Source organism: Rousettus aegyptiacus, unplaced genomic scaffold (assembly GCF_014176215.1).
Source record: "Rousettus aegyptiacus isolate mRouAeg1 unplaced genomic scaffold, mRouAeg1.p scaffold_m13_p_12, whole genome shotgun sequence".
Classification (NCBI taxonomy): Eukaryota; Metazoa; Chordata; class Mammalia; order Chiroptera; family Pteropodidae; genus Rousettus; species Rousettus aegyptiacus.
Genome location: NW_023416287.1, coordinates 32,839,677 through 32,867,514, shown reverse-complemented (window position 1 = coordinate 32,867,514; position 27,838 = coordinate 32,839,677). Strand labels below are relative to the sequence as shown.

Genomic DNA, 27,838 nt, shown 5'->3' with positions numbered 1-27,838 from the left:
TAAATCTGTACTACTTTTGTAATAAGAAATTATATATATATATTTTATAAGATAGTCACAATAATTGAAAAACTTCCTTTTAAAATTGTAATAAGAAATAAATATAGATATTTTTAAATTTATAATGTGTGGTCTGCACACCTCTGTGAATATTTATTTACACTGTTATTCATTCTAGTTGGAATTGGCCCATTACTGTGTTTGCACATGACAAAACTGAAGCATAGAAAGATTAAGCAACATGCACAAAGTCACACAGTTCTAAGGTGGTTGTAACAGGAATAGAAACTATTTCTTGTGATGACAAACCCAGTGGTTTCCATCCTATACTTAGATGCTTTTGACAATGTATTGAGCTCTTCACAAGTTCTTGGTTAACTTTTTCAGAGCTTCACCACCCTTGTCACCAATACTGCCTTCAAGCTTTGTCTTCTTCTCATTATGTTGACAAGTAAAAGAAAACCTTAGCAGATTACTGCACCCTGTGCTTCATTATCATTCTTGAGAAGTAAAGAGGACATGTGCATATTGCATATGGCTGAAGAAGGCACATTAGCTTTTCAGGAGCTCTAGATAATACATGATTTTTTTTTTTTTTTTTTTGCAGAAAGTCAAGCCTCAAACAATTATCCATATTTTCAGGACTGCTATGGGAAGAAGGATTGCATGGTGGAAAGGCTTTGAGATTAAAAATACTCAAGTCTGTGACTTTGGGAAATTTACTAAGTTTTCTTCAGCCTCTGTTTATATCTATCCCAATAAAAGTGGATGATGAAACTATGCCATAGAGTTATTGCGGGAAGGTTGGTCTCTTAAGTCAGAACTGAATTAATCTTTCTTAAATATAGGATCTACCATGTTACCCCCCCTCCACACTCAAAGATCCACTCTTAGCACCAACTGTTTCTTACGTGGTGACGAGTGTCAACATTTCTTAGTCAAGGATTCACAAATTAGATATAAGAATTCTACTTACTTTACAGATTCTTCCATCTGAACTGCCTTTCTTCCTCTATGTCACTTACATAACACTTGGCATCACTTCTTTGCTCCTGCTCATCCTTTAAAGATTACCGCAAGTACCACATTGTTCATTAAATGTACCTCAGTTGCCCTGGTCCTCATACATATTTGCCTCTGAATTCGTGGGTACTATGATCATACCAGTTCTATACTAAATTATTTGTTAATATTGTCTTTCAACTGTTCTGCATAGTATTTGCTTCTCAGGCATATTATAAGAACTATATCTTAAATGCAGTAGTGATCAAAGTTTTGGGCACACAGTAGGCATATAATAAATTATTTGGTTTTTGAGGGGCAGAAAGATAATAAATAATGATGGATGAAAGAAACTTGCAAAATCATTGAGTAGGAGATAAAGAAGGGGTAATGTGACTACTTTCTCTTTATAATTTTTAAAAAATAGATCCAGGTAAAAAGTTTTTTTAATATGCCCATTTGTCAGAGGATATAATTATTTTGGGGGAGGTGATAAATATTTTTTTCCTTGTTTTGGCAGTTGAAAAATATATGAAAAGAAGTGTTATACCCTCATGTAGCTATGCTATATAACAATACTTATAGTTTGGGGAAAAAATGACATTTTACATGATACTAGATAAATAGTGTTTCAGCTTAAGCTTATGATAGTTTTGTATTTACTATAATAAACATCCACTACATATTTAAATTTTTCCAGATTATGGAAGTGCCATGAAATATTTTAAATTGTCTCTGTTCTCTATAAAATTACCATTACATTAGTGAGATAAGACAAAGAAGTAAAAAAGAAATCAAAATATAAAAGTTCCTCTGAAGCTGCCTGGCAAGGATGTGTATAATTTAGACAGAAATAAATGATGGAAGCACACGATTAGGAAAGTAAATAAAAAAAAAATTATATCAATAACGTTTAATACATGTTTGGGAGACTATTAGCAGATCAAATCACTGGAACCTGATTGAGAAGTTTCTTAATTTCTTTTGTTTAGAAAATAATAGATATGTTAAAAATGTGACAGATCTAATTAAAATCAAAATTAGAGATTTTCTTTATAGTGATTTGTGTCTAAAAAGTAAAAAAAAAGTAAACCTAAATATATCTACATACTCAAATAAAATAAATTAATAATATATCTATTAATATTTGAATAAAACCTATGCAATTTAGCTAGCCATTGAGATAAGTTTAAATATTTAACAAGTTGCCAAGGTAAGATACTAAAACTTGAATTAAGTTTTGACTTTTCATTAAAATGTTTTGTGCTATGTACAAAAAAAAAATGAAATACATCTGTATTTAAGACCAAAAACATCTTTGGTAAAGTTATAATGTATAAACTTATTTATAATGCCTATATATAATAATTTTGTCTTCTACAGTTTAATATTTGCCATACATGTATTTTTTACACGTGTACCATTTCCAAAGCTCATTTTTAAGGCATTGGATCTTGTAACTTTATAAGGTTTGACATCTTAAGTTGTACTTGAGAAATGTCCCCAAAATGTTAATGGGTCAATTGGCTCATTATTTTGCTGTGTCTGTCAAGAACGGAGGGAAATTTTTAGCTTCTTTTCTTTTAGATTTTTTCCAGAGTTTTTGAGTTACATTCATAAACATAAATGGAGTTTTATGTCTAAAGAACATCTTTATAGATATGAGTGATAGGTTTGGGATGAATACATCTGCATCCTGGAATCATTTTCTCCTCAGTTTTCTCATTTAGTTACCATTTAAAAGATACGTATTAATTATATTTAACTATTAATAGGTTGACACAAATATTTTTTAAGTTTTAGAAATTACCTAGCTCAAAAAAATTGACAAATTTCATTGCTTTCAGGGTTAAAAAAAAAGAGAACATGAATAAATTGTTAGCCATAGATACTTTCATTGTGAGTGAATCAGTTGAGATTGAATACTAGTAGGGAGTTGAAGATTTCTAAAATGCAAACATATTAGTAAGCTCACAAGTTTAATTCTATTAGCCAGTGGTCATGAATGATCAGTGGTAAAAATGAAAACTTTTAGCCAAAAGCAATAAGCTCTGCTTGAGGTATATAGAGAGAATAATCAGTGAATCTGTTTTTCTTTGCTCTGTACATAAGCTTTTATCTCCATACTTGTTCATTAGGTGTATAAAATGTATACATAACACTTAACCATATTTTTTGAGAACAATACACTAGAGTTATGGGCAACAATAGATGACCGATATCAGGAGTGGGTTTAAGGCTTGGAGAACTAGGCACTTGTTGGGAAGGTAATATGGTTAACAGAGGTCAATGCATAGAAATCTGTGGGTACAGAGGAAGTGGAGAGAGGGCAATCCCTGAAGTCTAGATGAGGAGAGTCATGAATCCAGGAAGCCAGAGGTTGGGCTAAGGTGACAGGTTCCAAACCCAGACAGATAAGTTTGGGTAAGAACCCTATGAAATATCCCCAAACCGAAGACAAAGTCGATCTTTGTGGCAGGAATAGTAAGAGAAGGACAGTTCCTATAGACCAGAGCTTCTCAACCCCTGCTCCATAAACATCCGTAGCTGGATAATTCTTTGTTGTGGGGACTGTCATGTACACTGTAGGATGTTTAGCAGCATCCCTGGCCTTCACCCTTCCCCAGTGGAAACCAAAAATATACCAAATGTCCACTGAAGAGCAAAATCACCCCTATTTGAAAACCATTGCAGTAAACAAATGAAGGTTTCCCTAAAGGAAGGAGTGGGCTCGTTTCTAACATCAGGATTCTTTGATACAGTTCCAAAACTGTAAATTTAACATTGTTATTAAGAGGAAAATTAATATCCTTAAATTCTTTATTAGGACTTAAACTCTAATAAAAAATTGACTTCCATATTCCAAATCAATGAAAACTACACACAGTAAATTTTACACACTAAAAAATGCAAACCTTTTATGTTAAGAACAAAGAAATATCTGACTCGAATCATACAAATATTATTTGTTGTAGGCCATGTACTGGTGGACTATAACTGTAAATTATTTGCAACTAAAGTGTATGGCAATACCATAAAGCTGCCACACTAGACTTCCAAATGGTACATCTGGAAGGAAAAAGTCAAATGTGCTTCGCTCACAGCAAGATATAAAACTGCTGGAAAAAAGTTGTTGCTGGTTTCTTTCCTTTGAGGTTCCTAGTTATATTTTCATGATGGGTCTGATTAAGGACTGAGTTGTGCCCCCCCCCCCCGCCAAAAAAAATATATATGTCGAGGTCCTAAATACCTCAGAATGTGACTGTATTTGGAGATAGGAACTTTAAATAGATAATTAATTGAAAAGGAGATCATTAGGGTGGGCCCTAATCTAATATGACTGATTTCCTTATAAGAGGAGGTAGTTAGAACACAGACACACACAGAACGAAGACCTCATGAAGACACAGAGAGAATATGGTCATCTACAAGTCAACAAAAGAGACCTCAAAAGAAGTCAACCCTGTTGACATCTAGATTCTGGATCTGTAGCCTCCAAAATTGTGGGAAAAGAAATTTCAGTTGTTTGAGCCATCCAACACGTGGTACTTTGTTACAGCAGCCCTAGCCAACTAATACAGGCATGTCTCCATCTTGCTCTCTGGTCATGCTGTAAGGTGTTTGACTTTCTGATGACTAGTTTCCTGCTCACTTGCAGGTGACTGGATGATTTTGAGATCTATGATAAGGATGTAAATTTGACTTATATCATAAAATACTGCATGAAGACATTTACAGATATTAGAAAAAAGAGAAGCATGGCAGCTTTGAAAAATGATAGGCAGCAGTTGAAATTAGGAATAAGACTTTCTCAATGCTTCAAATACATTTTAGAAATCGAACCCATACTTCTCTGAAGATGCTCTGAGGAAACTAACCTATTATCACTTGTGCAATGACAGATGCCATTCTCAATTTTAAAATATACCTTCATTGCTTCCTAATTGTATGCCTCATTTTCCTCAAGTATGCATTGTTTACTATATCTTAAATGTGGGTTAATATAGTGCCTATTTTCTCAGAGTTATCATGAAGATTAACCAATTTAACCCACGTATCTGGCTGATAGAAAGCAATCTGTAAATGTTAGCTATTACTCCTATCATTATATTAGGTAGTAGTTATGCATGTGTTATATCTTTAATTTGATCTTTTCTAATCTAACTTGTATTGTTTTCTCATACATTTGTCTCAGATTCCTAATTATGAAATTTAAAGACATAAGGTTAAAATACCCCAAAATGTAGCTATTTGGTTTAATATAAAAATTACTTTTTCCCCTTAAATGATTACCATTATTGCATTTGGAAAGAATTAAGAAGACTAATTAGAGATACTCTGAATAAGTCAGTCTAGGGAAAATATACGGCAAGTTAGAAAAAAATATATTCTAATTAAAGATAGTATGGTTATAAATTAACCATAAATTCAAATCATAGACAGATAGTATATATCATCTCTATTAGCAGTCACATATTCCATTAGAAGTTACCTTTATTTCATATCTCATAATTATAATTTACAAATGGCTGTTGCCTTAGCATTGCAGAAAGACTCAACAATTTTGGAGGATTTTGACATTTATTTTTAAAATGTACTTACTATTATAAATATGCACTGGAAATAAATTCATGAATGTGCCATGATTCAAAGCATTGATATGAAACTAAGGATGATTTTATTATTATTTCACTCATTCAAGTAGTAAAATACATTTTGGATTTATTCAGAATAGCAATTTTCAAACAATAATTTATTTACATAGTTATTAATATACTCTAAACCACTAAAACTGTCCCATTTTTAAAAATCGTAGTATGACTTTTGGCTTTGCATCATTGAAAATACCTGCTGATGGATAGATTTGTTATAATATCAATGAATCATACTTATGCAATTATTTTTATCTTATGTTAGAGGGAAATTAAGTTTTCATTTTAGAAGACATGAAAAATGAAAATTATATTATCATTTGTAAACATCTCAAGGAGTCCAAAATTTATAAAATCTAATAAAATATACTGTGATATTGACAAAGCATGAGAAGATTTGCATCACACACCATGGCAAGTCACATTTTGTACATAAATGAACACATTCTCTTAAGAATATTTAAAAATATAGAAATACAGGCACAAATAGCTCTCTGCGGTTATATAGGGAATAAAGAGAGAGGATGAAACAAAGAGATTGAAACAAAAAATAAGCCATCAGGTTACGTGAAAAAGAATTTACTAAATTCAACTCATACTAGCAGCTACCTAGTAAATAATTATTAAGTGTTTTACAGTCTGTAAAACAGAGTGTTTGAAAAAAAAATGAAGAAAGGTGTAAAAAGGAAGAGAAGAAGAAAAAGGAAAAAGAAGGAAAAGGAGAAAAGACCACAATCACAATTCTTTCCTTTGTTACTTGGGAGTCTTTCTAAATTTACATTGTGTTTCTGTTAGGGAAATACTGTATTAAAGTCTCAAATTAAACACACTCAGCAGATTTACCTTTCAATTATAAAATTAGAGAGAAGGATTTCAAATTACCCAGAAGATCTTTGTCCACTTGAAACATTAGCACAGAGCTGAATATCTCTAGCAGTTGTCTGTAGCTGTTTTACTCTGATTTGTAGCTCTGATAAACTGCTTACGAGGGTGACTGTGCACCAGCACCCTCCACTAACTCCTTTTCACCTGCCAGAGTCACCAGTTTCATGAAAAGCCACTTTGAATGAACATGGAAACCTCAAAGGAAAGCTCTCTGAAAGGCAGGCACCATCAATGCTCACAGTTGCTTGAAATTTCCTGGAGGTCATTCATTCTTTCCAAAGCTGAGGAAAGTTCTTTGGTCACTGTGACTTTAATAGCAACATAAAAATAACACTAATTTAACAATATTAAATAAGCCTCTGCCTTCATAGACTGAAAGAAGGACAGTGGGGGGAAATATTTAAATTAACCAGGTCCAACTAACGGCACATTCAGTCAATGTAAATTCATTATTCAAGGTTCTTTAATAGCTGACATGTTTTACCTACATTTTGAAATAAGTATGAAATAAGGTGAATGACTACCTTCCTCCGATTGCCCTAGAAAGTGCTGCTATCTTTGTTGTAATCTGGGCCCAGAAAATTATGGGGTTTGGCGTGGGGATAGGAGTGGAATGCAGGAACAGTTTGAATTCCAGCTACAAACATAAATGGGCTCCTCACAATTTCCCACAAAGGTGTTAATGTGGTAGATATAGGCACAAGCCTGGATATAGAGGAAGAGCCTTTAGAAGTCAGTGGGTCAAGTCTCTCACTTCTGATGGGAGGAACTGAGACTCAAAAGATGAACTGACTTCCTCAAGACAACAGAATGATCTCATGGGACAGAGAGATCTAGGAACTAAATTTCCTGTCACCACCTTGAGTTCTTAAAAACTATGATACAACTTGCCAGGGGTGACTGATACCTGGAGATCACATTTGTAACAAACTTTAAGATGTGAAATGAAATAGATATATAAGTGATGCCTTTACCTTTCAAATCCTCAATTCCAAAGAAAACAAATTGCTTTACTCACCTACGGGGAAAAACTCGCTCATTTTCTTTTTGTAGATTTTGAAGTCGACTTCTAAGAAGACACAGAAGATGATCCGATCCACCTAGAGGCAAACAATAAACACTCAAAGTGAAAGAAAATATGATGACTGCCTTCCCAGAACATAGTCTTGGAACAAAACCAAACAGAAAAGCCTCCTACAGGTTTTTGGTGCTATACTGCTAACTACATGGCAGCGCTGAATGAAGTTTAAGTGTATGTGTACTCTTTTTGTAAATAAACTCATGGTGGAAAGATGTTATATAAATCAAATAAGACATAATAAATGACAATAAGCCACTTTGCAGCAAGCTATAAATAAGATTTGAGATTCCGACAGGATACCTAGACTTTATGTCTTATAAAAGGGCCACACGAGAGGCGTACAGCATAACAATAAAGTATGTCAGTAAACAAAGGTTTTTGTCATACCCTTGTTAGATAAATATATTTATAAATCCTAATGGTATCTGAATACAGCCTGAAAAACTTGCAGTTCAATTTGCATGAAGTCAGTTGCTCTTAGCTTAACATATTCAGAAATGTGACAAATAAAATATAATTAATTGACTGTAATATGAGGTAAATATAACTTTAATCTGGTATTATGGAATAAATAAATACTGCCTGAAAAGAAAAATGTGTGTGCAGTCCCTTTTTTACTGTTCTGAGAGTGTTTCTACATGCAAGGAGTTGTTCCGAGATATTCAGAGAGTAGTACGGTAAGCAGAAAAGAGGGATGGAACACACATAACAGCTCATATATATCTGATATTAAATAGGTAACTTGAAAATAAATGTCCTTTACTTCTCTTGTTTTAACAATATACAGTAAGTTAGAAATTAATCAAACTGCACCTGGTCATCGAATAGAACCATCAAGTGAGACATTTCTCCTGGCAGTAGAGAACAGAAGTGGGATATGCATGTGGCAGGACATGAAATAACTCAAGTGGACATCATCTTTCTAGCCCCTCAGGAGCAGCCTGTGGGGCACAGACTCACACTAGGCAAGTCAAAAGTTCTCAGTAGGAGAGAAGATCTACAAGGGTAGCAGCAAGGAGAAGGAGGAGTAGGACACAGGAATTATCAGCGTTCCCTGATAGAAACTCGGAGATGTGGCTCCCTGATATCTAAAAAGCCTACACCCACATTTAAATGAACTACCTTCTGGGCAGTCTTTGGATTTCTACATGTAGTCTCGGTAACTGCCAACAGGATGGATCATAAGAGAAAGCACCTGCCCTTCAGAAATGGAAGAACTGGTGTGTAAATAACCATATTTTCTTTTCCCTGTATTCACTTGAGTTTCTGGTGTCCAGTCCTGTTTGCATATCATTAACATTTTTTTCAAATGCAACAACCGTCACTATCAATTCACTCTCCAGGTGAATTATAAATTTAGTTGAATAAATGATTAATTATCTGTGCAATACTGAATGCCCATCTCCACTTTCCTTATGGTGTGTTTATGCCCTGTGGCTAAAAATAAAAATCATAATGTTGAACAATAGAAATGAGTTCCAAAGGAGTATATACTCTATGATTCTATTTATATAAATTTTTAAAGCACAAAGATACAACAGTGTAGTGATTCACCATAAGCACTAATATACAGAGACACATAGGAATGTCACACATGAACTTCAGGATGGTTATGATTTATGGAAAGGGAGGGAAGGTAAAGGAATGAACAGGCAAGACTTTAACTGAATAGTTAATATTTTATTTATTTATAAAGAAAATAGGTTTAAAATGGCTATTAACTATGGAGGTGGGTACATGGTTATCATATCATTTTCTATATTTTTTGTATATTTTAAACATTTCATAATTAAAGTTTCTACCACTTAACATAAAACTTTGTGTTAGACATACTCTACTCTCCAGCTGCACTAAACTACTTGTATTTTCTAAACACCATTATTATTGTCAGCTCTGTAACCTATGATGGTCGACATTTTTTCCAGGTTTCAGATGGTCAGATTAGTTCTAAAGCCACCTAATTGAGATCAAAATTAAAACAAGAAACTTTGGCTCAAAAGCAGATCTAAGAAAACAAGTCTGGACAGTCTCATTTTAACTCTTTTCCCCTATTTTTATGGCCACTTAGGATAAATTAGGAATTTTTAAAAACTCTAATATGGTGTATGAATGTGTTTGTGTTGGGGAGGGTATAGTGGTAATGCTGTTTACTGCTATTAAGTGCACTTTTAAACACCACACAGACTAAATAAACATTTCTTAAATATTGCAAAGAATTATAGTCTATCTTTTAATACTTTAGACTTTGTTACCATGGAAATAATATGGGTCCAAAATTCAGCAACCTGATTTATTTTCTCAGAGAGAAGCTGGACGATGAGGGGAAAGTACTTTTGCTCTAAACTAATTAGGTGGCCTAATTCCCTACCCTTGCCCTCAGGCATAACACTGATAATATCTTGGAAGCAAGAGGAAACCAAGAATTAACTTCATTTGCCAAGTACTCATTATGTATGCATATGTGCGTGTATTTATATCAGTGGAATAAACATATTCTCTGTTGCACAGACCTCATTTTGTTGACAGACTCTGTGTTTATAAACTCATCATAGGTATTGATCACTATTTACAGAATGGTAGATTGCATTTTCCAAGATGGCGAGCAACGAGATACCCTGTCTTCAGGCTCTTCTTTAAATGTAATGCTAATAATACTCCTTTCATTGAAAGGTGGGATCTTTATTTCCTCCTCTGGAATCTGGGAGTGTCTCTAACTCTGGCAAAATGATATGTGAACTCTGAGTCCACATCACAAAAGGTGATGTGATTTCTGCCTGGTCCTCTTGGAAGGATCACTTTCATGCCCAATCATCATGCCTTAAGTAAGCAGGGAGACACATGGAGAATCCATATGTATTTCTAGCCAATAGTCCTAGCTGCAAGTTAACAGCCTTTAGTTAATTTAACTCCAAACTTTGAGCTACCCCAATTGATGCCACATGGAGCACGGATGAGTCATTCCTGCTGAACTGTGCCCAAACTGCAGATTTGTGAGCAAAACATAGAAATACATTCCTAGAAATCTGACATTTTTCTAGCTTCTTCCTATTGCCATTTTTTGGATTCTTGCTGTTTCAGCTATGTGACACTGGACTCCTGCTGAAAAGCTCAGACTGAATGCATCAAGTAGAAGCCATGTGGGGTGACAAGAAGAATATAGAAAGTCTAATTGCTACATGACTGAAAGACAGGGAATCTGACTTGTGCAAAGGAGGAAGAGCCTGAGTGATCCATTCTACCCCCAGATAAATTTCATAAAAATATACAAAAAGCCTAAATATTGAGGCTCAGGAGAATGATTTCAATGTTTCCTTTATGTTGAGCAATGGAACAATTTTGTAAAATGGTTGGTCATGAGAGACAATGTTTATTCATTTATTCATTAGATATTAACTGAGCACTTTCAATTTGTTGGATTACCCCATGATCCATTATCTCACAAGGAAAGTTGTATCTAGAATGGAGTTATTATTTTCCCAAGGCCAAATAATTAGTGGCAAAATCTCAGGCATCTTAACTTCATATTCAGCATACTTTCTGTGATATCACCCAGATGGACACACATGGGATCGAGTTTATATACCTGTCACTAGTTCTGCGACATTGCATAAGTCATTATCTCTCTGGACACCAGGTTTCATGTCTTTATAAAGAAAGGATTAAATTATATCCCTTTACTGTTTTTTTTTTTTTTTTAAATTCAGTTATAGTGTGTACTCTGTCAACTTAGTTAAGCTGGAATTACATTTCTCTGAATGGTTCTGGGTTAGGGTTGGTCACAGAGAAATTTCCATGAGCTTTAGAGAGCAGAAGTGCAGTCGTAGCCATTGTGGGTGTAGGGCATCGGGATCTGGGCAGGTGATGTACATATTGCTCATTAGCTGGCCCACAGCCTCTCCAGTTCCTGCTGCTTCTCCTGCCTCAGATTCTCTGAATCCTGAGCAGAGGTGCAGCTCTACTGCAAGGGTCCCAACTTCTTCTTTAGGGCATTGCAGTTTTGCAGTTCCAGCAGTGGGAGACAGATGAATGCAGCAGTTTGTCCCTGTGAGTTCCAGTTTGCTCTCATGGCTTCTACTTTGTCCTTTCTTGCTCTCTTCAATTTTGCATCCAGCTTTCTTGATGTGCCTCTTTATTACCTGCCCTGCTGACATACTCCAGGCATGTTCAGATGCTGAAGCAAAGGCTTTCCATCGACTTCTTTACCAGCTCCCTCTCATGGGTCCTGGTTAGGGACTTTCCTCTGCTCAGCCAACCATCCCCTTTGGATATTTATTTCCCAAGTTTCCCCCCAAATTGTATAAAATCTAATCCCTATAACAAATCTTTTATTCTATATCACTCACAATGTTCTGCTTCCCTGATTAAACCCAAACTGATATAATCTTTAATATCATATCATTGAATATCATGTAGAGGAACACAGTGAAGGGCAGAAAATAATAACAGTCTTCCTTTTTTATAAGTGTGTAACCTGTCAGGATATAAAAATTTCAATTACTTCCTTCAAGATGAACTTTTTTTGGTCCTAGCCCAAATTCTTGGTGAACTTCCTCAAATGTACATCCATTCTTTTGTAGTTAGAGCAACATTGTATACTTAAAATGACTCACTTTTTTTTTTATGAACAAGTTGTCAGTAAACTTAGATAAGTCTTCAGGCTAAAATATAATTGCAATTAATGCAAAAGGCAACACAAAGAAATAACAGCTTAACTGTAGTCCTCATTATACCTTAAACTGGAATCTTATGAAGAATTAGGTGGTGCTCATCTTTATCTCTAGTGCATAGTGTATATCCTGACTCATAATATGAGCTCTGTAAATATTTGTAGAGTGTATATTTAGGCAAACAAACTTGGCTAAAATATAAGTATATGGCAGATATTTTTAAAGGGTGTTTAGTTCTAGAACCAAACTTCTTTAGGAGGTAGAATTTTTGTCGTGATTTCCAGAATATCTGAAAACCGAATTATAGAGGAGCCTGGGTGCTTTTGAAATATATAAAAGAGCTATATAAAAGGCCTGAGTCATTTATTCTTACCACCTGTCAGCTTATCCAATGATACTATGCTGAGTACAATGGCTTTTGAGCCCAGTCCTGATATTTTCATGTAGGGTGCTTATTAATTCGACAATAGAAACAATGATACCACCTGTAAACTAAAATGTGTTAAAAGTTTTAAAAGCTTTTTTTTTTAAATAAAAAAATAATAGTAAATATTGGTAAGGATGTGAATTAACAAAAACTTTCATATTACGCTTTTAGAAGTAAAACTTGGTGCAACCACTTTGGAAAATTATATGGCAGTGTCTACTAAATTAGCTGAATTTGCACATAACCTAAGACCCAGCAATTTTACTCCTAGGTAGAGACCCAGAAGACTATGAACAGAAGTTCACAAAAAGATACATACCACAATGTTCATAGCACTACTGTAACATCTCCAAATTGGAAGCTAATTAAATGCCTAAAATAATAGGCTATGTAAATAAATCATCATCTATGGGTACAAGATCAAGAAAAAAGTACATACTGGATTATTCCATTTCTAAGAAGTTCAAATATTAGAGAAATAGGCAAAATCACCTAGGATACCAGAAGTTAGTATAGCAATGACTCTGGGGTGAGGGCTGGTGAAAGGGAACGAGGGGGATACCCGGAATGCTGTTTATTTGATCTGAGCACTGGCTCCATGAGTGTGTTCACTTTGTAAAAAATTATCAAGCAGTGACTTAGGATCTATGTTCTTTTCTGTATGTTAAGCTTTAATAAAAATTCATTTTAGTTGAAAATCTCCTGTCAAGTTGTGTTGGTCAACAACAAAAATCTATTTTCATTGACTTATAGGTCAAAAAAGTCCTCTAAAAGCTGACCTTCTAAAGTCAATCTCTCCATATATTTCACTGATGTCAACTGTAGCTCACCCATCAAAGCATTAAGGGGTAAAGATATATTTCTTTCGCCAATATTTCCATTAATTCTCAGTTGGGGGTTTATGCCCCATAAACATGATGACATTAGCTCTATTAATCTTATTAGCATCATATTCACTGCACCTGAAGCGAGTTACACAATGAAGTAGGTTTGGAATATTTTCAGCCATCCTGCATTTTTTTCACAGGCAATTAACGTAGTCAAGATTATTCTGTGTTCAGCTACACTGGGAGAATGAATGAGTTCTGATAAATGTAATTTGCTTCTCTAATGACAAACAAAAACATTCAGAGATTTGGTGTGCATGCAAATACCATTTTAACTAGGATGGATGGAGAGCCAGCCTGTTGGGCAACAGGGTGAAGTCACAGCCTTCCTAAAAGATAAACCAACAGCTTCACCAATGCACGCTTGGATATTGGGTTATTTTCATAAAACTGGTTGCTGCTAATAAATTAATTAAATTTCAGGTTTTAAGTATCAAAGTTCTAGAAGTATAGGTTTTGCGAAAGGTAGAAAACTAACACCATTGGAGTTTGCTTGGTGCCATGAGTAAATCGAGGTTAAATAGAGTTACAGAGATAAGGTCACTAGTGATTGACTAATGAACAAAAACAAAAAGCTGGGATGCCCTCCTCTGCCATAAAATGGAGTAAAGGAGAGAAATCTGCCCTTCTCCCACTGCATTAGTTCTCTGTTGCTGCATAACAAATTTACTGGCTTAAAAAACAAACAAACAAACAATGTTTTATTATCTCATAGTTTTCATGTGTGAAAAGATAGGGACTAATGGAGTTGAGTCCCTCTGCTCAGGATCTTCAAGGCTGCAGTCAAGGTGTTAGTGGCACTGTAGTTCTCACCTGGGCTTGGGGTCTTCTAAGCTCATTTAGGTTGTTGGCAGAATCCAGTCCATTACAGTTGTAGAACTGAGGTCCCCATTTTCTTTCTAGCTGTCAACCAGCGGCAGCTTTTAGCTTCTAGAGGCCATCTTGCTGGGGGCCTCTGAAAGGTAGCTCAGGACATGGATGCTTTCTTTTTTTTCCAGGCCAGCAAGTGTGTCTCTATGACTTTCACCATCTCTGACCTATAGGCTCCTTTTAAGAGCCCACCTAATTAGGTCAGCCCACCAGGGCACTCTCTCTTTTAATAAACTCAGCTGATTAAATACCTTAATTGCATCAATAAAAATCTCTTTTGCCCAATAATTTGAGTGACTATCACCCCACCATATTCACAGGTGCCACCCTACTCAAGGGGAGAAAATAGACAAGGCATATACACAAGGGGGTAGCGTCTGGAGGCATCTTAGACTCCTGCCTCCCATATCCAGTCATCTACATGTAACCAGCCATCTATAATTCAATCTGGACTTGACCACATACCAGCTCTGTAACCTTGAGCAGGTCACTTAAATTTTCTGAGCCTCAGTTTACCTTACCTTTAAAATCGAGACACTGACCTTGTCGGCTTTGGTAAATTAGTTTTCTAGTGCTGTGTAATAAGCTACCACAATTTTGTGGTTTAAAGCAACACTTGTTTAAGCTCAAAGTTGGTAGGTGAAAGGTCTGGCATGGTGCAACTGGGTTCTCTGTTCAGGGTATTATAAGGGTGAAATCAAAGTGTCAGCTGGACTAAATTCTTGTCTAGATACTGTGGAGAGAAACTGACTGCTAAGCTCATTCTTGTTGGCAGAATTTAATTCCTCGAAGTTGTAGGACTGAGGTCTCCATTTCCTTGTCAGCTATAGCTAGGGGTCACTGTCAGCTCTTAGAGGCCAGTTGCAAGACTTGCCAAATGTCCACCTTTGCCTTCAAGCCAGCAAACACATTTCAAATTCTTCTCAATTTTGGATCTCCACATCTGACCTCCAGGTCCAGATTTAAATGTCTCCTGTGATAAGGTCAGGCCCGCCTGGATAGTCTCTCTTATGTTAAAGCTAGCTGATTTGGGACCTTAATTACATCTGCAAAATCCTCTCACAGCAGTACCACAGTACCTAAGTTATTGTTTGAATAACTCATAGAGGATATGTGTCCACCAGACATTGGGAACCTTTGGAGAATCTTAGATTCCCACCTGCCACAGCTGGCTGTAATGACCACGTGAAACACTTTATGCAAAGTGCTTGAAAAAGGATCTGACATACAGTAAATTCTCCATAAATATTGGTTGTTTGTTCATAAAGTTATTCATAAGATACCCGAAGTACTTAGTACAGTATTGGCATATAGATATAATTACCGTTCACTTGGTGAGTCCTTCATTTCTACCTGGTCTTTTAAAAAGGGTCAAAGAAAAATATGAGCCAGATAGTGAACATTAGAAGCACTTTTTCTGACTGGTATGCTGAGTGGCGATTTTACTGCAGTTTCAACATTGCTAAGGAATTCTGTCTTAAAAAAGACATTTACAAATTTGGCCCATGTTACATATAAAGCAGTTTTCTTGTTCTGTTTTTCTCTTTCCTTCCTTCCTTCCTTCCTTCCTTCCTTCCTTCCTTCCTTCCTTCCTTCCTTCCTTCCTTCCTTCCTTCCTTCCTTCCTCCTCTCTCTTCTTTCTTTCTTTCTCTTCTTTTCTTTCTTTCTTTCTTCCTTCCTTTCCTTCCTTCCTTCCTTCCTTCCTTCCTTCCTTCCTTCCTTTCTTCCTTTCTTTCTTTCTTACCATATCAGCCAATGAAAGAAAGGGAAAAAAGGGTAAACTAACAGTTGGGCTGCAGCAATGAAAAAGATTTCACAAAACCTTACAGGAGTCTCTTGCTCTGATATTTTAATGTCCCTGTCAAATGTCACCAAACATCATCCTTCTGGTCCTTAAGTATGTTCAGATTTGTGCACTCCACCACAGGAGTTAGTATTTCATTCTCTAAATTACAGAATAGGAATTTTTTTCTCTCCAAATTCTCAGAGACGTTTGGATGAGTTGGAGATCATTTGTAATCCATAAACACTAAAAGGGCATTTCTGCACTGTGAAATTGCTTCTGTATGCATAAAAAGGATCTTTTATTTTGGGGGGCTTTTCGAAAACTCAGTTCATCGGTCATTATACCATGGAAGCACAAGTCAGAGTCTTCTTGTTTTGTTTTGATAAATTGTTCTTTTTGACTTTTCTTCAACTGTATAAGAAAAAAAATGGTCGTGTCTCTGAAGAACCAAGTTATTTTGATTTGATCTAGAGATTCATTCATACAAGTTAATTCCCAAGCCTGTCGCATAACGATCAAAATAGACAACCTCACAAATGACATATCCATCAAGGTTCCTGAAGTTGTTCCATATGTCTAGCAAGAAGAGATGCAGGCACACACAAGGGCTTGAGACCTGCAGTTCTAGATGTTAGCATGGCAAGCATAAGCTGCAATGCCCTTGTAACCAAAGAAATGATCTTGCGGAAAATGGCAGTCAAAGGTAAAGAACAGAATCCCTTGTCACGATTGGAGAGGTTGTGGTGGTATGCTACTCATACCTGCCCTCACCCTTTAAGACTAGGGCAGTCATTCTTCCCGTTGCCGAAGGTGCCAGTGGGTGACAGTTCTGAAGAGGACTGTTCTTTGCTGAAAAGAGCACATCACCCCTGCTGACCCTCTCCTTCTTCCTAAAGTCAGCCTGCATCCAGTCATCTTTAGTCCATCAGCAGTGACCTCATCTCCATTACTCTATTTAAACTTGATCTACTCATGGTACCAAGCAAACTTCAATGGTGCTGGTTTGCCACCTCTCTCAAAACCTATACTTCTACAACATTGATATTTAAACCCTGAAATTTAATTAATTTTTTAGCAGCAACCAGTTTTATGAAAATAACTCAATATCCAAGTGTGCATTGGTGAGACTGTTGGTTCATCTTTCAGGAAGGCGCGACTTCACCCTTATTGCCCATCAATCAGGCTTTTTTAACACAGGCTGGCCCTCCATCCATCCTAGTTAAAGCAGTATTTGCATGCACACCAAATCTCGAAATGTTTTTATTTGTCATTAGAGAAGCAAATTACATTTATCAGAATTCATTCTCCCAGTGTCACTGAACACAGAATAATCTTGGCTACGTTAATTGCCCTAGGACTGGTAGCTGCGAAAAAAATGCAGGATGGCTGAAAATATTCCAAACCTACTTTTCTCTGTTTGGACTTATGCAGCAGTCCAAAGTCTCAGGCCCCTTCCCTCTATTAGATGTAACTTTGAAGGACCATCAGTTATGGGCTGAATTGTTCCCTACCCCTCCCCAAATTCCTATGTCCCTCAGGACCTCAGAATGATTATATTTGGAATTGTGGCATTTAAAGAGGTAATTAAGCTAAAATGAGATCATTAGGATGGGACACAATCCAATATGACTGGTGTCCTCATATGAAGAGTATATTAGGATGCAGACGGGTAGAGGAAAAACCACCTGAACACACAGAGAGAAGACAGCCATCTATAAGCCAAAGAGAGAGACCTCAGAAGAGATCAACTCTGCTGACACCTTGATCTCAGATTTCTAGCTTCCAATATTGTAAGAAAACAAACTTTTGCTGTTTAAGCCACCCAGTCTGTGCTACTTTGCTATGGTTGACCTGGCAAGCTAATACACCTCCCCAGCTTCGGCGCTCCTGGTGGGTTACACTTTTTCCTCTTATCAACTCTGCTTCCCTCATTTCTCTCCCTCTCCATGAGGAAGATCTCCAAGAGCTTGATCCAATAAACCTCCTACTTACAAATCTCTTTCTCAGTCTGCTTCCCAAAAAACTTCACCTATGACAACAACCCTCTGTTTTTGGCAACTTGAATGACTTTCTTTTCATGCTCATTTTCTGTATCATTTCCAGTGATAAAAATGGCAGCAGCCAATCATACATAAAGCCTGCTACCTGAGGTCTGTCCAATAGCCAACTCTGCTACCAGCTCTTTGTTGAGAAGCAACCATATTCTGTGCCTGGAATGGCCAATGATTAAGAGGCCAGGACTCATTTAGAAAAGAAAACATTAAAAGTTAACATACACTATAAATATATCCCAAATAAAGTGATAGTACATTTGTTGAGAACAGGGCTCTATCTGCCACTCACCATTGGAAAATGAGTCTCTCAAAGCTCTTTGTGCACTAGATTCTGAAGATGGGAAACTGGGCTCGTGGGCAACTGTGTAATGTCTGCCATAACAAGTCAAGGTGAGGTCTATCTCCTCATGGCTGAAGTGACCCAGAGCTGAAAGGAAATACATTTCTGCAGATGTATTTCTTGTTTCTAGTGCTACCTATATCCTTTTGTATAAGAGTAATGTATTCCCTTTGGTGTAAAAGATTAGTTGTTTAGATACCTTTTTAAAAATCCATAAAAAAGAAAGTGAGTTTGTGTAGCCAGGATATATAACAGGCACTGTGGTGCCCTGTTCATATCCCCTCATGGCTTAGTAGGGGAAGCCAGAGAACGGCCAAGCATCAGCATTTCTTTGCCTGGTGGCTTTCTTAGTGCTAGGAGAGTCTGACCAAGTTTCTAGTAAGCTGGGAATTTGGAGAATTAAAATAGCCCACTCCAGCAGCTCTCAACCAAAGGCTGACAGGAGTTAATGTTTTAATACCTCTACTTCATCACCTTTGGGAGGGATAAAAAGCAGAGTTCTCTAGGGGGAAAAATTCTGGTTCCTCAGAGTGGTAACTTGATTGCTTGTTCTATATTGGCCTTCTCTGTCCCTTCTTTACCCAAAAGAATTTACTTGCATTTGAATCCTACCTCACAGTCTGCTCAGGGAGAACCCAAATCAAGAGGTGAGAATAAAATTGGCTAAATACCAATTTACTCCTTGCAGCCAGTCTATCAAAGGTTAATTTAATATAATTCAGCTTCTAACTCATTTAAGGCATATAGCTCCATCCTACATTTTGCTATCACTCACCTGATGCCCTAAGTTCCCTTAAACAGAGAAGACAGTGCCAGAAATAGGTCTTTTGACTTAAAGTTCTTCTTCACAGTTGAGCCTGTGACATACAATTACCCTTTCAGTGATGAAGCTATTGTTTATCAAGCACTCATGCAGCACTCACGTCAAACCCAGAGAACCCAGCTGCAACCCCCTATTGTATATTTCATACTCCTGATTCTGAGAACACTGTTTCCTTTTTCTTTTATTTGATTAAAACATCTGCAGTGGTGGTTCAGCTACCAAAGTTAATAATTACTTTTTTGGGGTCACACTAATTAAATATTTCAAGGAAGAATTATCATTCATTGCTTCTTATGACAGTGCTTTATAAAGCCAACCAATCACAACTTTTTAAAGATGCCATCACCAGGAGAAATAAAAATCTCTCCTCAAAGTGGAAATGTTATGCCAAGTCACGAGGTGGCTCTGAAGCCTGGTCATGATGCTCAGTGGAATGAGAGCCACCACATAACTGTGAAAACTGGCCCCAGCATTCTCATTTTCTAACATTTCCATTAGCACCTGAAATACAAGCACATACCATTTACAGTTCAAAGGAAGCTTATTAACATATCATCTGAAAGAGCATTTTGCCAGAACAAAAGCTGTTTTTCTCAAGCTGGTGTTTCTCCCATTTCTGCAAAAAAGAATATATATATATATATATATATATATATATATATATATATATATATATATTTGTTCAAGAGACAAACCCCAAGAGAACAATCACTCTTGAGTAATTGTCCTTAGGTTCATGTCTCATACAATAAAAAGTAGCAAACCAGGGTGGTTCTATCCAAAATGCCCCCTGAGGGCTGGGTGGTAAAAGGAGCGACTTGTATATAGGTGTGGTACCTGTGTGGGTGAGTGTTTTTGTGGAGTGTACAAAAGAGAGAAAGGAAAGAAAAAAGAATATTTCAGCTATGACCCTCCTCTCAGCCACTCTCCATCCTCCCTTTAACTCCTCTAGAATATAATATCTACTCCAAATGGTGGATTGTTGCTTCGTATTTTTATCTACTTATAGCTATCTCATATAAACTCTCTCTAAATGCCCGATAAAGGAACATGTATCCAACTAGACTATACATTCCTGGGGGAGACACCATCTTTTGCTTTATTCATCTTTCCACTTAGCAATCGATGTAACCAATAGAAGGGTATAGAAAAGGCATCCATTGTACTCATCCCCTGGACTAGTAATTTGGCTTTGAATGACCTGATTAGCACAGCTCCCTGACTTGGGAACCTCCAAAAGAAAGTCAATTTGATAAAAAGGTAGAAGTGTTGGGCCCTGATTACCTATGGAAGAAGTAGCCTTACTCTCCTCCCTCTGACATTCTGTGGTATCTCCATCTTCCTTGATATCTTTCTAAACCACATTGCCATCACCCTGACAGGTAAATAAGGTTAGTTCCCATTTCATATTTCAAAAATTGAACTCAGCTTTCAGTGGTTTTATCATTTAAATGTTTTGTCAAATATTTATTAGGGAATACTCCTGGGGATTGTTAAGCCTCCCTCAGGGACTTGTGATAGAATCCAAAGTGCCCCTTGCAAAATTTTATACAATTTTGAGTTCTGTCACATGGTCCTTTGTTTAGTGGGCTGTATTAAATGTTCATGCTTGTATGTATATAAAAACATATTTCTCCTCTCAAACTTTACTGATCCTCCAGGAAGTTGAGCTCTGATTTACGGAGGCTTCAAGTCCTCCCTGAAATACCGTTCCATTCCTCCATGGGGAATAGAACCCCAGTCCCAGAAAATCATGACTTACAGACATAGAGAGACCCAGTGTGTCTGATATATATAGGCACATTTGCATGACATATATTATATATATATAAAATTATTAAACATAAATAAAAATATTTGAACATCCACAAATATTAATCTTTCAGATACTACAATATTAAGGTATAGTTCAGTCTTCTAAACTTTACATATGAAAACCAAATCAATTATAAATATCAAAATCTTCTCATAAGAAGGGAAGGGACAAAAAGAGACTAACAGTTGTAGAACATTTCTGTGCTGGACTTTAAGTTATATGGTTTTATATGTGTAAGCTCAGATCATTTAGAACACTACCTGCAAAAAACTATTATTATTTTAATTTTGGTAAGACAGTCTTTTTTTTATCATTTTTAAGCAAACAAAACAAAACCACAAAACAATAATCAACCAATCCAAAACAAAACCATAAGAAACCTCACCCCATATACCCCCCAAAAAAGGAAAGGAAAAGGAAAAGAAAGACAAGACTAGAACATAGAAAAGTTAACTGTATGTCAACCTTTTTAATCACTGGGGGCAGATGGGAAAAAAAAGAATAAAAGTCAGGTATCCACCAAGATTATTTTAATAGAAGGTAATGGAATGACAGCTTTCTGAAAATAGCCAACAGATGTTCCATGCATTATATTGAACCTTGTTATATAAAATTTACTGCTGCAATCCTTTAAAAATTTATTTTCTAGACTTGATTCTACTCTAGCATCTGTGATGCTAAGTGCTGCAAAATTTTGTAAAGGGCACTTTAGGTACTATTGATTTTCACTGATGTTATCAATACCAGTTACAGGTCAAAACTGACAACCAGTAAAAATAAAGACTTTGTTTGCATTTTTATCAGTAAAACAACTAGACACAGACATTTATGCTGTGTCTAAAAATGGTCTGTCCAACCATCTTTCAATAAGAGAGGAAGTGCCCAAACTACAAAGATGAGTACGTTTAATTGGCATATTTGCACAATTTAGAGTAACTACTCAAATGCTTAGAGAGACATTCCTAAAGTAACATTGCCAAAATCCAGATTAAACTTTCCACCTGAACTGTAGTATGAATTTGTTCCATGAACTTAACTGGATGATTTATTTGTTAAAACAACAACAACAACAACAAACAACAGAAAAAAACAATTTTCTATGTTATACCTTTGGGAAGATTAAGGAGCCAAAATTTAATTTTGTGAACATATATAAAAAAGTATTTAGAGAGACCCCCTGATGATGTGTTCATTAGAAAACTTTAACCAAGATTCTATTTTGCTATTTAATATAATTTTTAAGATGTGAAATATATACACATGTTCTGGAAAATAAATTATTTAAAGTGTACTTAACTCCTAAGTTAAATATTTGGGGAATTGCAGGTTCAGAGTCACAAAATTTTCAACTATGTTGAGGTCCACTTTGAGAAAAGTCCTAGTTTTTAAGGAATTTTATATATATATATGTGTGTGTGTGTGTGTGTGTGTGTGTGTGTTGTGTGTATATATATATACACATATATAAATATGTGTGTGTGTGTGTGTATACATACACATTTCCCCTATCTGTTGAGTATCTTGTTGCTATCATATTAGTTCACCATACCATCTAGTTATGCAGCAGCCTATATGCTTTCCATGTGAGTCAGAAACTTTGACCTTTCGTCACGCCTCTTCTCTAGCCAGCAAAGGTGAAATGGTTAATAGTACCCTTCCAGACTGCGTGGATCGTGGACTTACATAAGACTTGTTATGGTGCTCTCGATTCTGCTCAATAGTGGAAAAACTATTTTTTCTCTCTGGTGCCCAACCAGGAAATTACTTTGCTTTGACAAAATGGACTAAAACCATACTCTTTTTGTCACCCACTGGGAAAATGCAGTAGGAATAAAAGTCAGGGAGCTCACATTAGAGAAAATTGTTGCTCCATCAAGTAAATAAATTTGTATAAATGCCTCCATTTTTCAGAATATACTGGAGAGGCAAAGTAATGTAGAAATAAATTGAAAAGGACTAATTAAAGCAAATGAATAAAAGGTTCATCACATCCCAGGAGGTCTAGTGTAAGACAAAACTTGTGAGGGTGTCTATGAAATTACTTCACAATATTTACCGATAAGTAGCCTGGAATGCTGAGAGTTCTAAATGAGGATTCTCACATATTCCAGCTCACTGATAATTGCCCGAGAAATTCTGGTCAATTGCAAAGTTCCCTTAAATATACATCTTTTATCTAAAATCATATTCAGTTTAAAAAAATTCTACTCAATTATATATTCATGCCTATTTTAGAATAAAGATGTTTCTTTCTCTAAATATTTGTGTAAAATTGGGTCTCCTGGAAGAGATGGCATGTCTACCCAGTGACTTCAAGTTCAGCCAGTCAATGTTAAAAGATTCAGTTTTAGACAAGCCACATGGCTTTAACAAGAAAGGTGCTCTATTTGGGAGACCATGATAGAATGGGAAAGAATAAATCATATAAGCTTAAATTCAGACTTTGTAAGTGAATTTGGCCACTTACTTACTTTGTCACTTCCAGTGAATTGTTTAACTGCTCTGTTCTTAGTATTTTCACCAGCAAAATAGGACTAATAATAGACTAATACCACAGGGTCATCTAGAATATTCAATGGGATGATGTGTGTGAGGTAATTATCACAGCGTAACTATTGAATAAGTAGTAACTGTCACTCTTAATAAAGTTTGATTCAGTCTGCATGAAAAACTGTTACTGAATATCTCCAGGGTGTTCAGTGTATACTGCAATGGAAAGCAAAAATAAAATTACGTGAATTTGTAATATACTTACTAATACACTCCCATTCACAATGGCTTCTACTGCTCTGCATATCTACAGTGAGGTTTTGCCACAAGTAAGAGTATCCCTTGTTATGTTATCTTACATAACTCAGCTCCTTCTCCAAGAAGTACATCCAGTAGAGCGAGTTCTTATACTTCATACATCTTCACAACTCCAAAAGTCAGTTTCCAAGCTTTAATAAACATAAAACCTCCAGGTAAAATTGTTGATTCTTGACCTCCCTCATGGATATCATAATTTGTAAGTTTGGAGGGGTTCCGGGAATCAGCATTTTTAACAAGTATCTCCCGCCCGTGGGCATTCTTCTTATGCAGGTTGTCAATAGCACTTCACATGGTCTTTATGCAGCCTTCTTACATGAACACCTTTCACTAGATCTAGCACCAGTTCTATCTAATTCAGTATGAGTTTATCTTAATTTAAGCAATTACATCTGCAAACACCCTATTCCAAAAGAAGTCACATTTTGAGGTTCCAGGTAGACATGAATTTTACAAGGATATTATTTAACCCAGTACAACCCCCAAACTTGACTTTGACTAGTAAAAATCAGTTTTACTAGCTGATTATACTGCAGTATAAATGAGTGCCCTTAAGTGTGGTCTCCCTAATGTTCTAGGTAATTATCAAAATAACTAATTGATGATGTTGTCATAAGTTTCCTGTAATATACTTTAATGCTCTCTATAAAAAATCTTATTCATCATGCTATTTCTGATAAGAAAATATGCTGCTAATATGTATCCTGGCCCATTCATGAGGCATTTTTGCACTGCCTTGTAGTTTTTTGTATCCTTTTACATGTCATTATGTATCGATATGGAGCTGGCTCTCACTAAATATTGAGTTAAAAGCATATATTAATTCTGAAAATAATATCAGGGATTATGGAGGACACAGGATGGGTAAGACAGAAATTTTCCTGTTTTCTAGAAGATTTTCTTGTACAGAGGAGAAGAGCCCTTACACAGATAGTACAATGCCTGGTAGACAGTGCAGACTCAGAGCTTGCTTACAAATCCTGCTGTTACCACTTTCTAGCTGCATGATCCTGGGCAAGCTACTTAAATTTACTAAAGCTCAGTTTTCATATGCATAAAATGGGGATTATGCTTTCATCTCTCTCACAAAACTCCAGCAAAGAATAAATAATCATCTGTATTAAGTGCTAAGCTAAGCACACAGCGAAGGCTCAATAAATGTTAGCAATTATAGAGACCCAGGGGAAAGAGGGATGTTTGGTAGACTGATGATAATATTTCATATGAATATCCTATTTTCCAACTGGCTTATAAGTTTCCTGATTACAAGGACCTTGTGATGACACTATCCTAGTGTCTCTCATAACTCTTGGCAGATCAGCTCCACACAGGAGATTTGAATGTCACCAAATGCAGTCTTGGTCAATAGATTCATTGAGTGAGTCTGCCATTCCCTTTGTTAGCAGCACTAGCAAAAGGTCTATATGTTCTAGGCTTCTGCTCCTATTCAGTTTTTTTCTTAAACAATGTAAGTTTTTCTTTCTAAGCAATGTACATTTTTATCACTCAAATATCTACAGGCAGATGGCAGAGGATAGTAGACTGATGGTTGGCCAAAGAAAATACCCCAATGAAGTGGGTTGTGAAAAATGGGGTCAAGATTATACACATAAAGCAGGAGAGGAGACCAGTGAATAGTGAAAGTAGACCCTTCACATTCTTACTTCAATGCCATGAAACCTCAGTCATTACTGATGTCTAATTCATATAGGTTATAGCACGATATGCCATAAAATTCAGGGTGTCAGGGAGCAAAGAAAATTACAGGCACTAATTACATATCTTTCATTTGTCTGGAGAGGCTGGACTTTCGGCTGCGGCTTTCTGATCATGCACATAATGCTTTGTTATTTTCTCTTTGATGTTATCATGATATTGATTTTTTAAATGGGCCCGTGGTAGAAGTTGTATGCATATGCCAAAGAAAATTCTACCATGACTTTTACATTTGTACTTCAGAAATTATCCTAAATATCCATCTGGAGCCTTGCAGTTAATGGATTTTCAGCTAGTTAACTTTGTCTGCAACACCCAAATACCTCCTGCATAAATTCACTTAAGTATCAGTTATTGTGAACAAGCCTATTTATTTAACAGAAGTCATTTTATTATTCTGTTTCCAAAGCAAAAGCACTGGAGGGAAAATTCACATAAAATTAACATAACTATACCAACGCACAAACATGAATTGGTATAAACTACATGAAAAATGTTACTCTGCTCAAACTGTACTTTTAGGAAGAGCAGTAATTGGATTTTACCTAAGTAACAAATTATAGTCAACTACTAGAAATAAGCCTTGTCTTCTTTGAACTTGTTTTAAACTAATCTCACTTTGTAGGATTATTAAATGATGATGATAAGTGCACAATAATAATGCCAGCTGGCATCGGCATAAAATCTCGTCTCATTGTCAAAACATTTTTCATGTCCATTATTTTGTTTTATTTCACTATGACACTTATGGTGTCCAGAGGCCAGGTATGATAAATGCCACATTTCTTTTTTCTTTTCTTTTCTTTCTTTTCTTTTCTTTTTTTAAATCAAGGAACATTGGTTACTAACATTATATAAATTTCAGGTGTACAACATTATAATTCAATATCTGTATGTGTGCTCATCACCAGATATCTAGTGGACCCCATTACTCAATTCACCCTTCCCCCATTCTCCTCCTCTTCTGCTAAACACCATTCTATTGTGTGTTTCTATGAGTTTGTTTTTGTTTTGTTTTGTTTGTTTATTGTTTTTTTTGTTTTATATTCCAATTATGAGTGAAATCAAATGATTTTTGTCCTTTCCCATCTGACATCTGACTTATTTCATTTAGCATAATACAGTCAAGATCCATCCATGTTGCTGCAATTGGCAATTTTTGATCTTTTTGTGACTTAGAGTATTTCATTGTGTGTGTGTGTGTGTGTGTGTGTGTGTGTGTACCACATCTTCTTTATCCATTCACCTGTTGATGGACACTTAAGTTGTTTTTATATCTTACCTATTGTAAATAATGCTGCAATGAACATAGGGGCACATATATCTTTTTGAAATAGTATTTTCATATTCTTCAGATAAATACCCAGAAGAGGAAATGCTAGAGCATATGGTAGTTCTATTCTTAATTTTTAAAGCAATGTCTATACTGTTTTCTATAGTAGCTGCACCAATATAAAATACCACCCATTTATTTATTTTATACATATGGTGAGTGTAGCATAGGAAGGTTAAACAATGAGTTCAGTGGCATCAGATGGTACGGAGATTAAAATCTAGTTCTCTGTTTCCTGCCTTTCCTGATGCATATCCCACTAAATAATTCTGCTTCATAATATAGTTCATCACTAGTCAGATTCTTTTGGGCAATTGATCTTCAAATTCAAAAATAAATTATCTAAATTATTAAGCAAGGTTAGATGTTGATTTCTTAAGAAATGAAGCAAATACCGGAGGCAAAGGAGGTGGAGAGTATTACACGCCCTATACAAGCTTGAGATGTGCAGTCCGTCCAACCACTTATAGCTGAAGGTTGTCTGTCTGTCTATTATCTATCTATCTATCTATCTATCTATCTATCTATCTATCTATCATCTATTTATCATCTATCTATCTTCTATCTATCTCTAAACAACCCTCTCTTTCATGCAAGGATTAAAAATGAGTAACAATTTTAAAACAAGAATTATTTATGATGTTCAAGATAATAAGGCAACCAACATAATGATTTTGGGGGTGTATTTCTG

The 27,838-nt window shown here is 35.8% G+C and overlaps 1 protein-coding gene across 3 annotated transcripts in view; it reads right to left on the bottom strand.

Annotated features, from left to right (window-relative positions):
- MACROD2 (mono-ADP ribosylhydrolase 2) overlaps positions 1–27,838 on the bottom strand; it is a 1,752,897-nt gene that overhangs the window by 154,989 nt on the left and 1,570,070 nt on the right. For all 3 annotated transcript variants that reach the window (XM_036229035.1, XM_036229037.1, XM_036229036.1), the window contains exon 9: positions 7,558–7,639. In XM_036229035.1, coding sequence (XP_036084928.1) covers positions 7,558–7,639 — 82 coding nt within the window. The remainder of the gene's footprint in view (positions 1–7,557; positions 7,640–27,838) is intronic.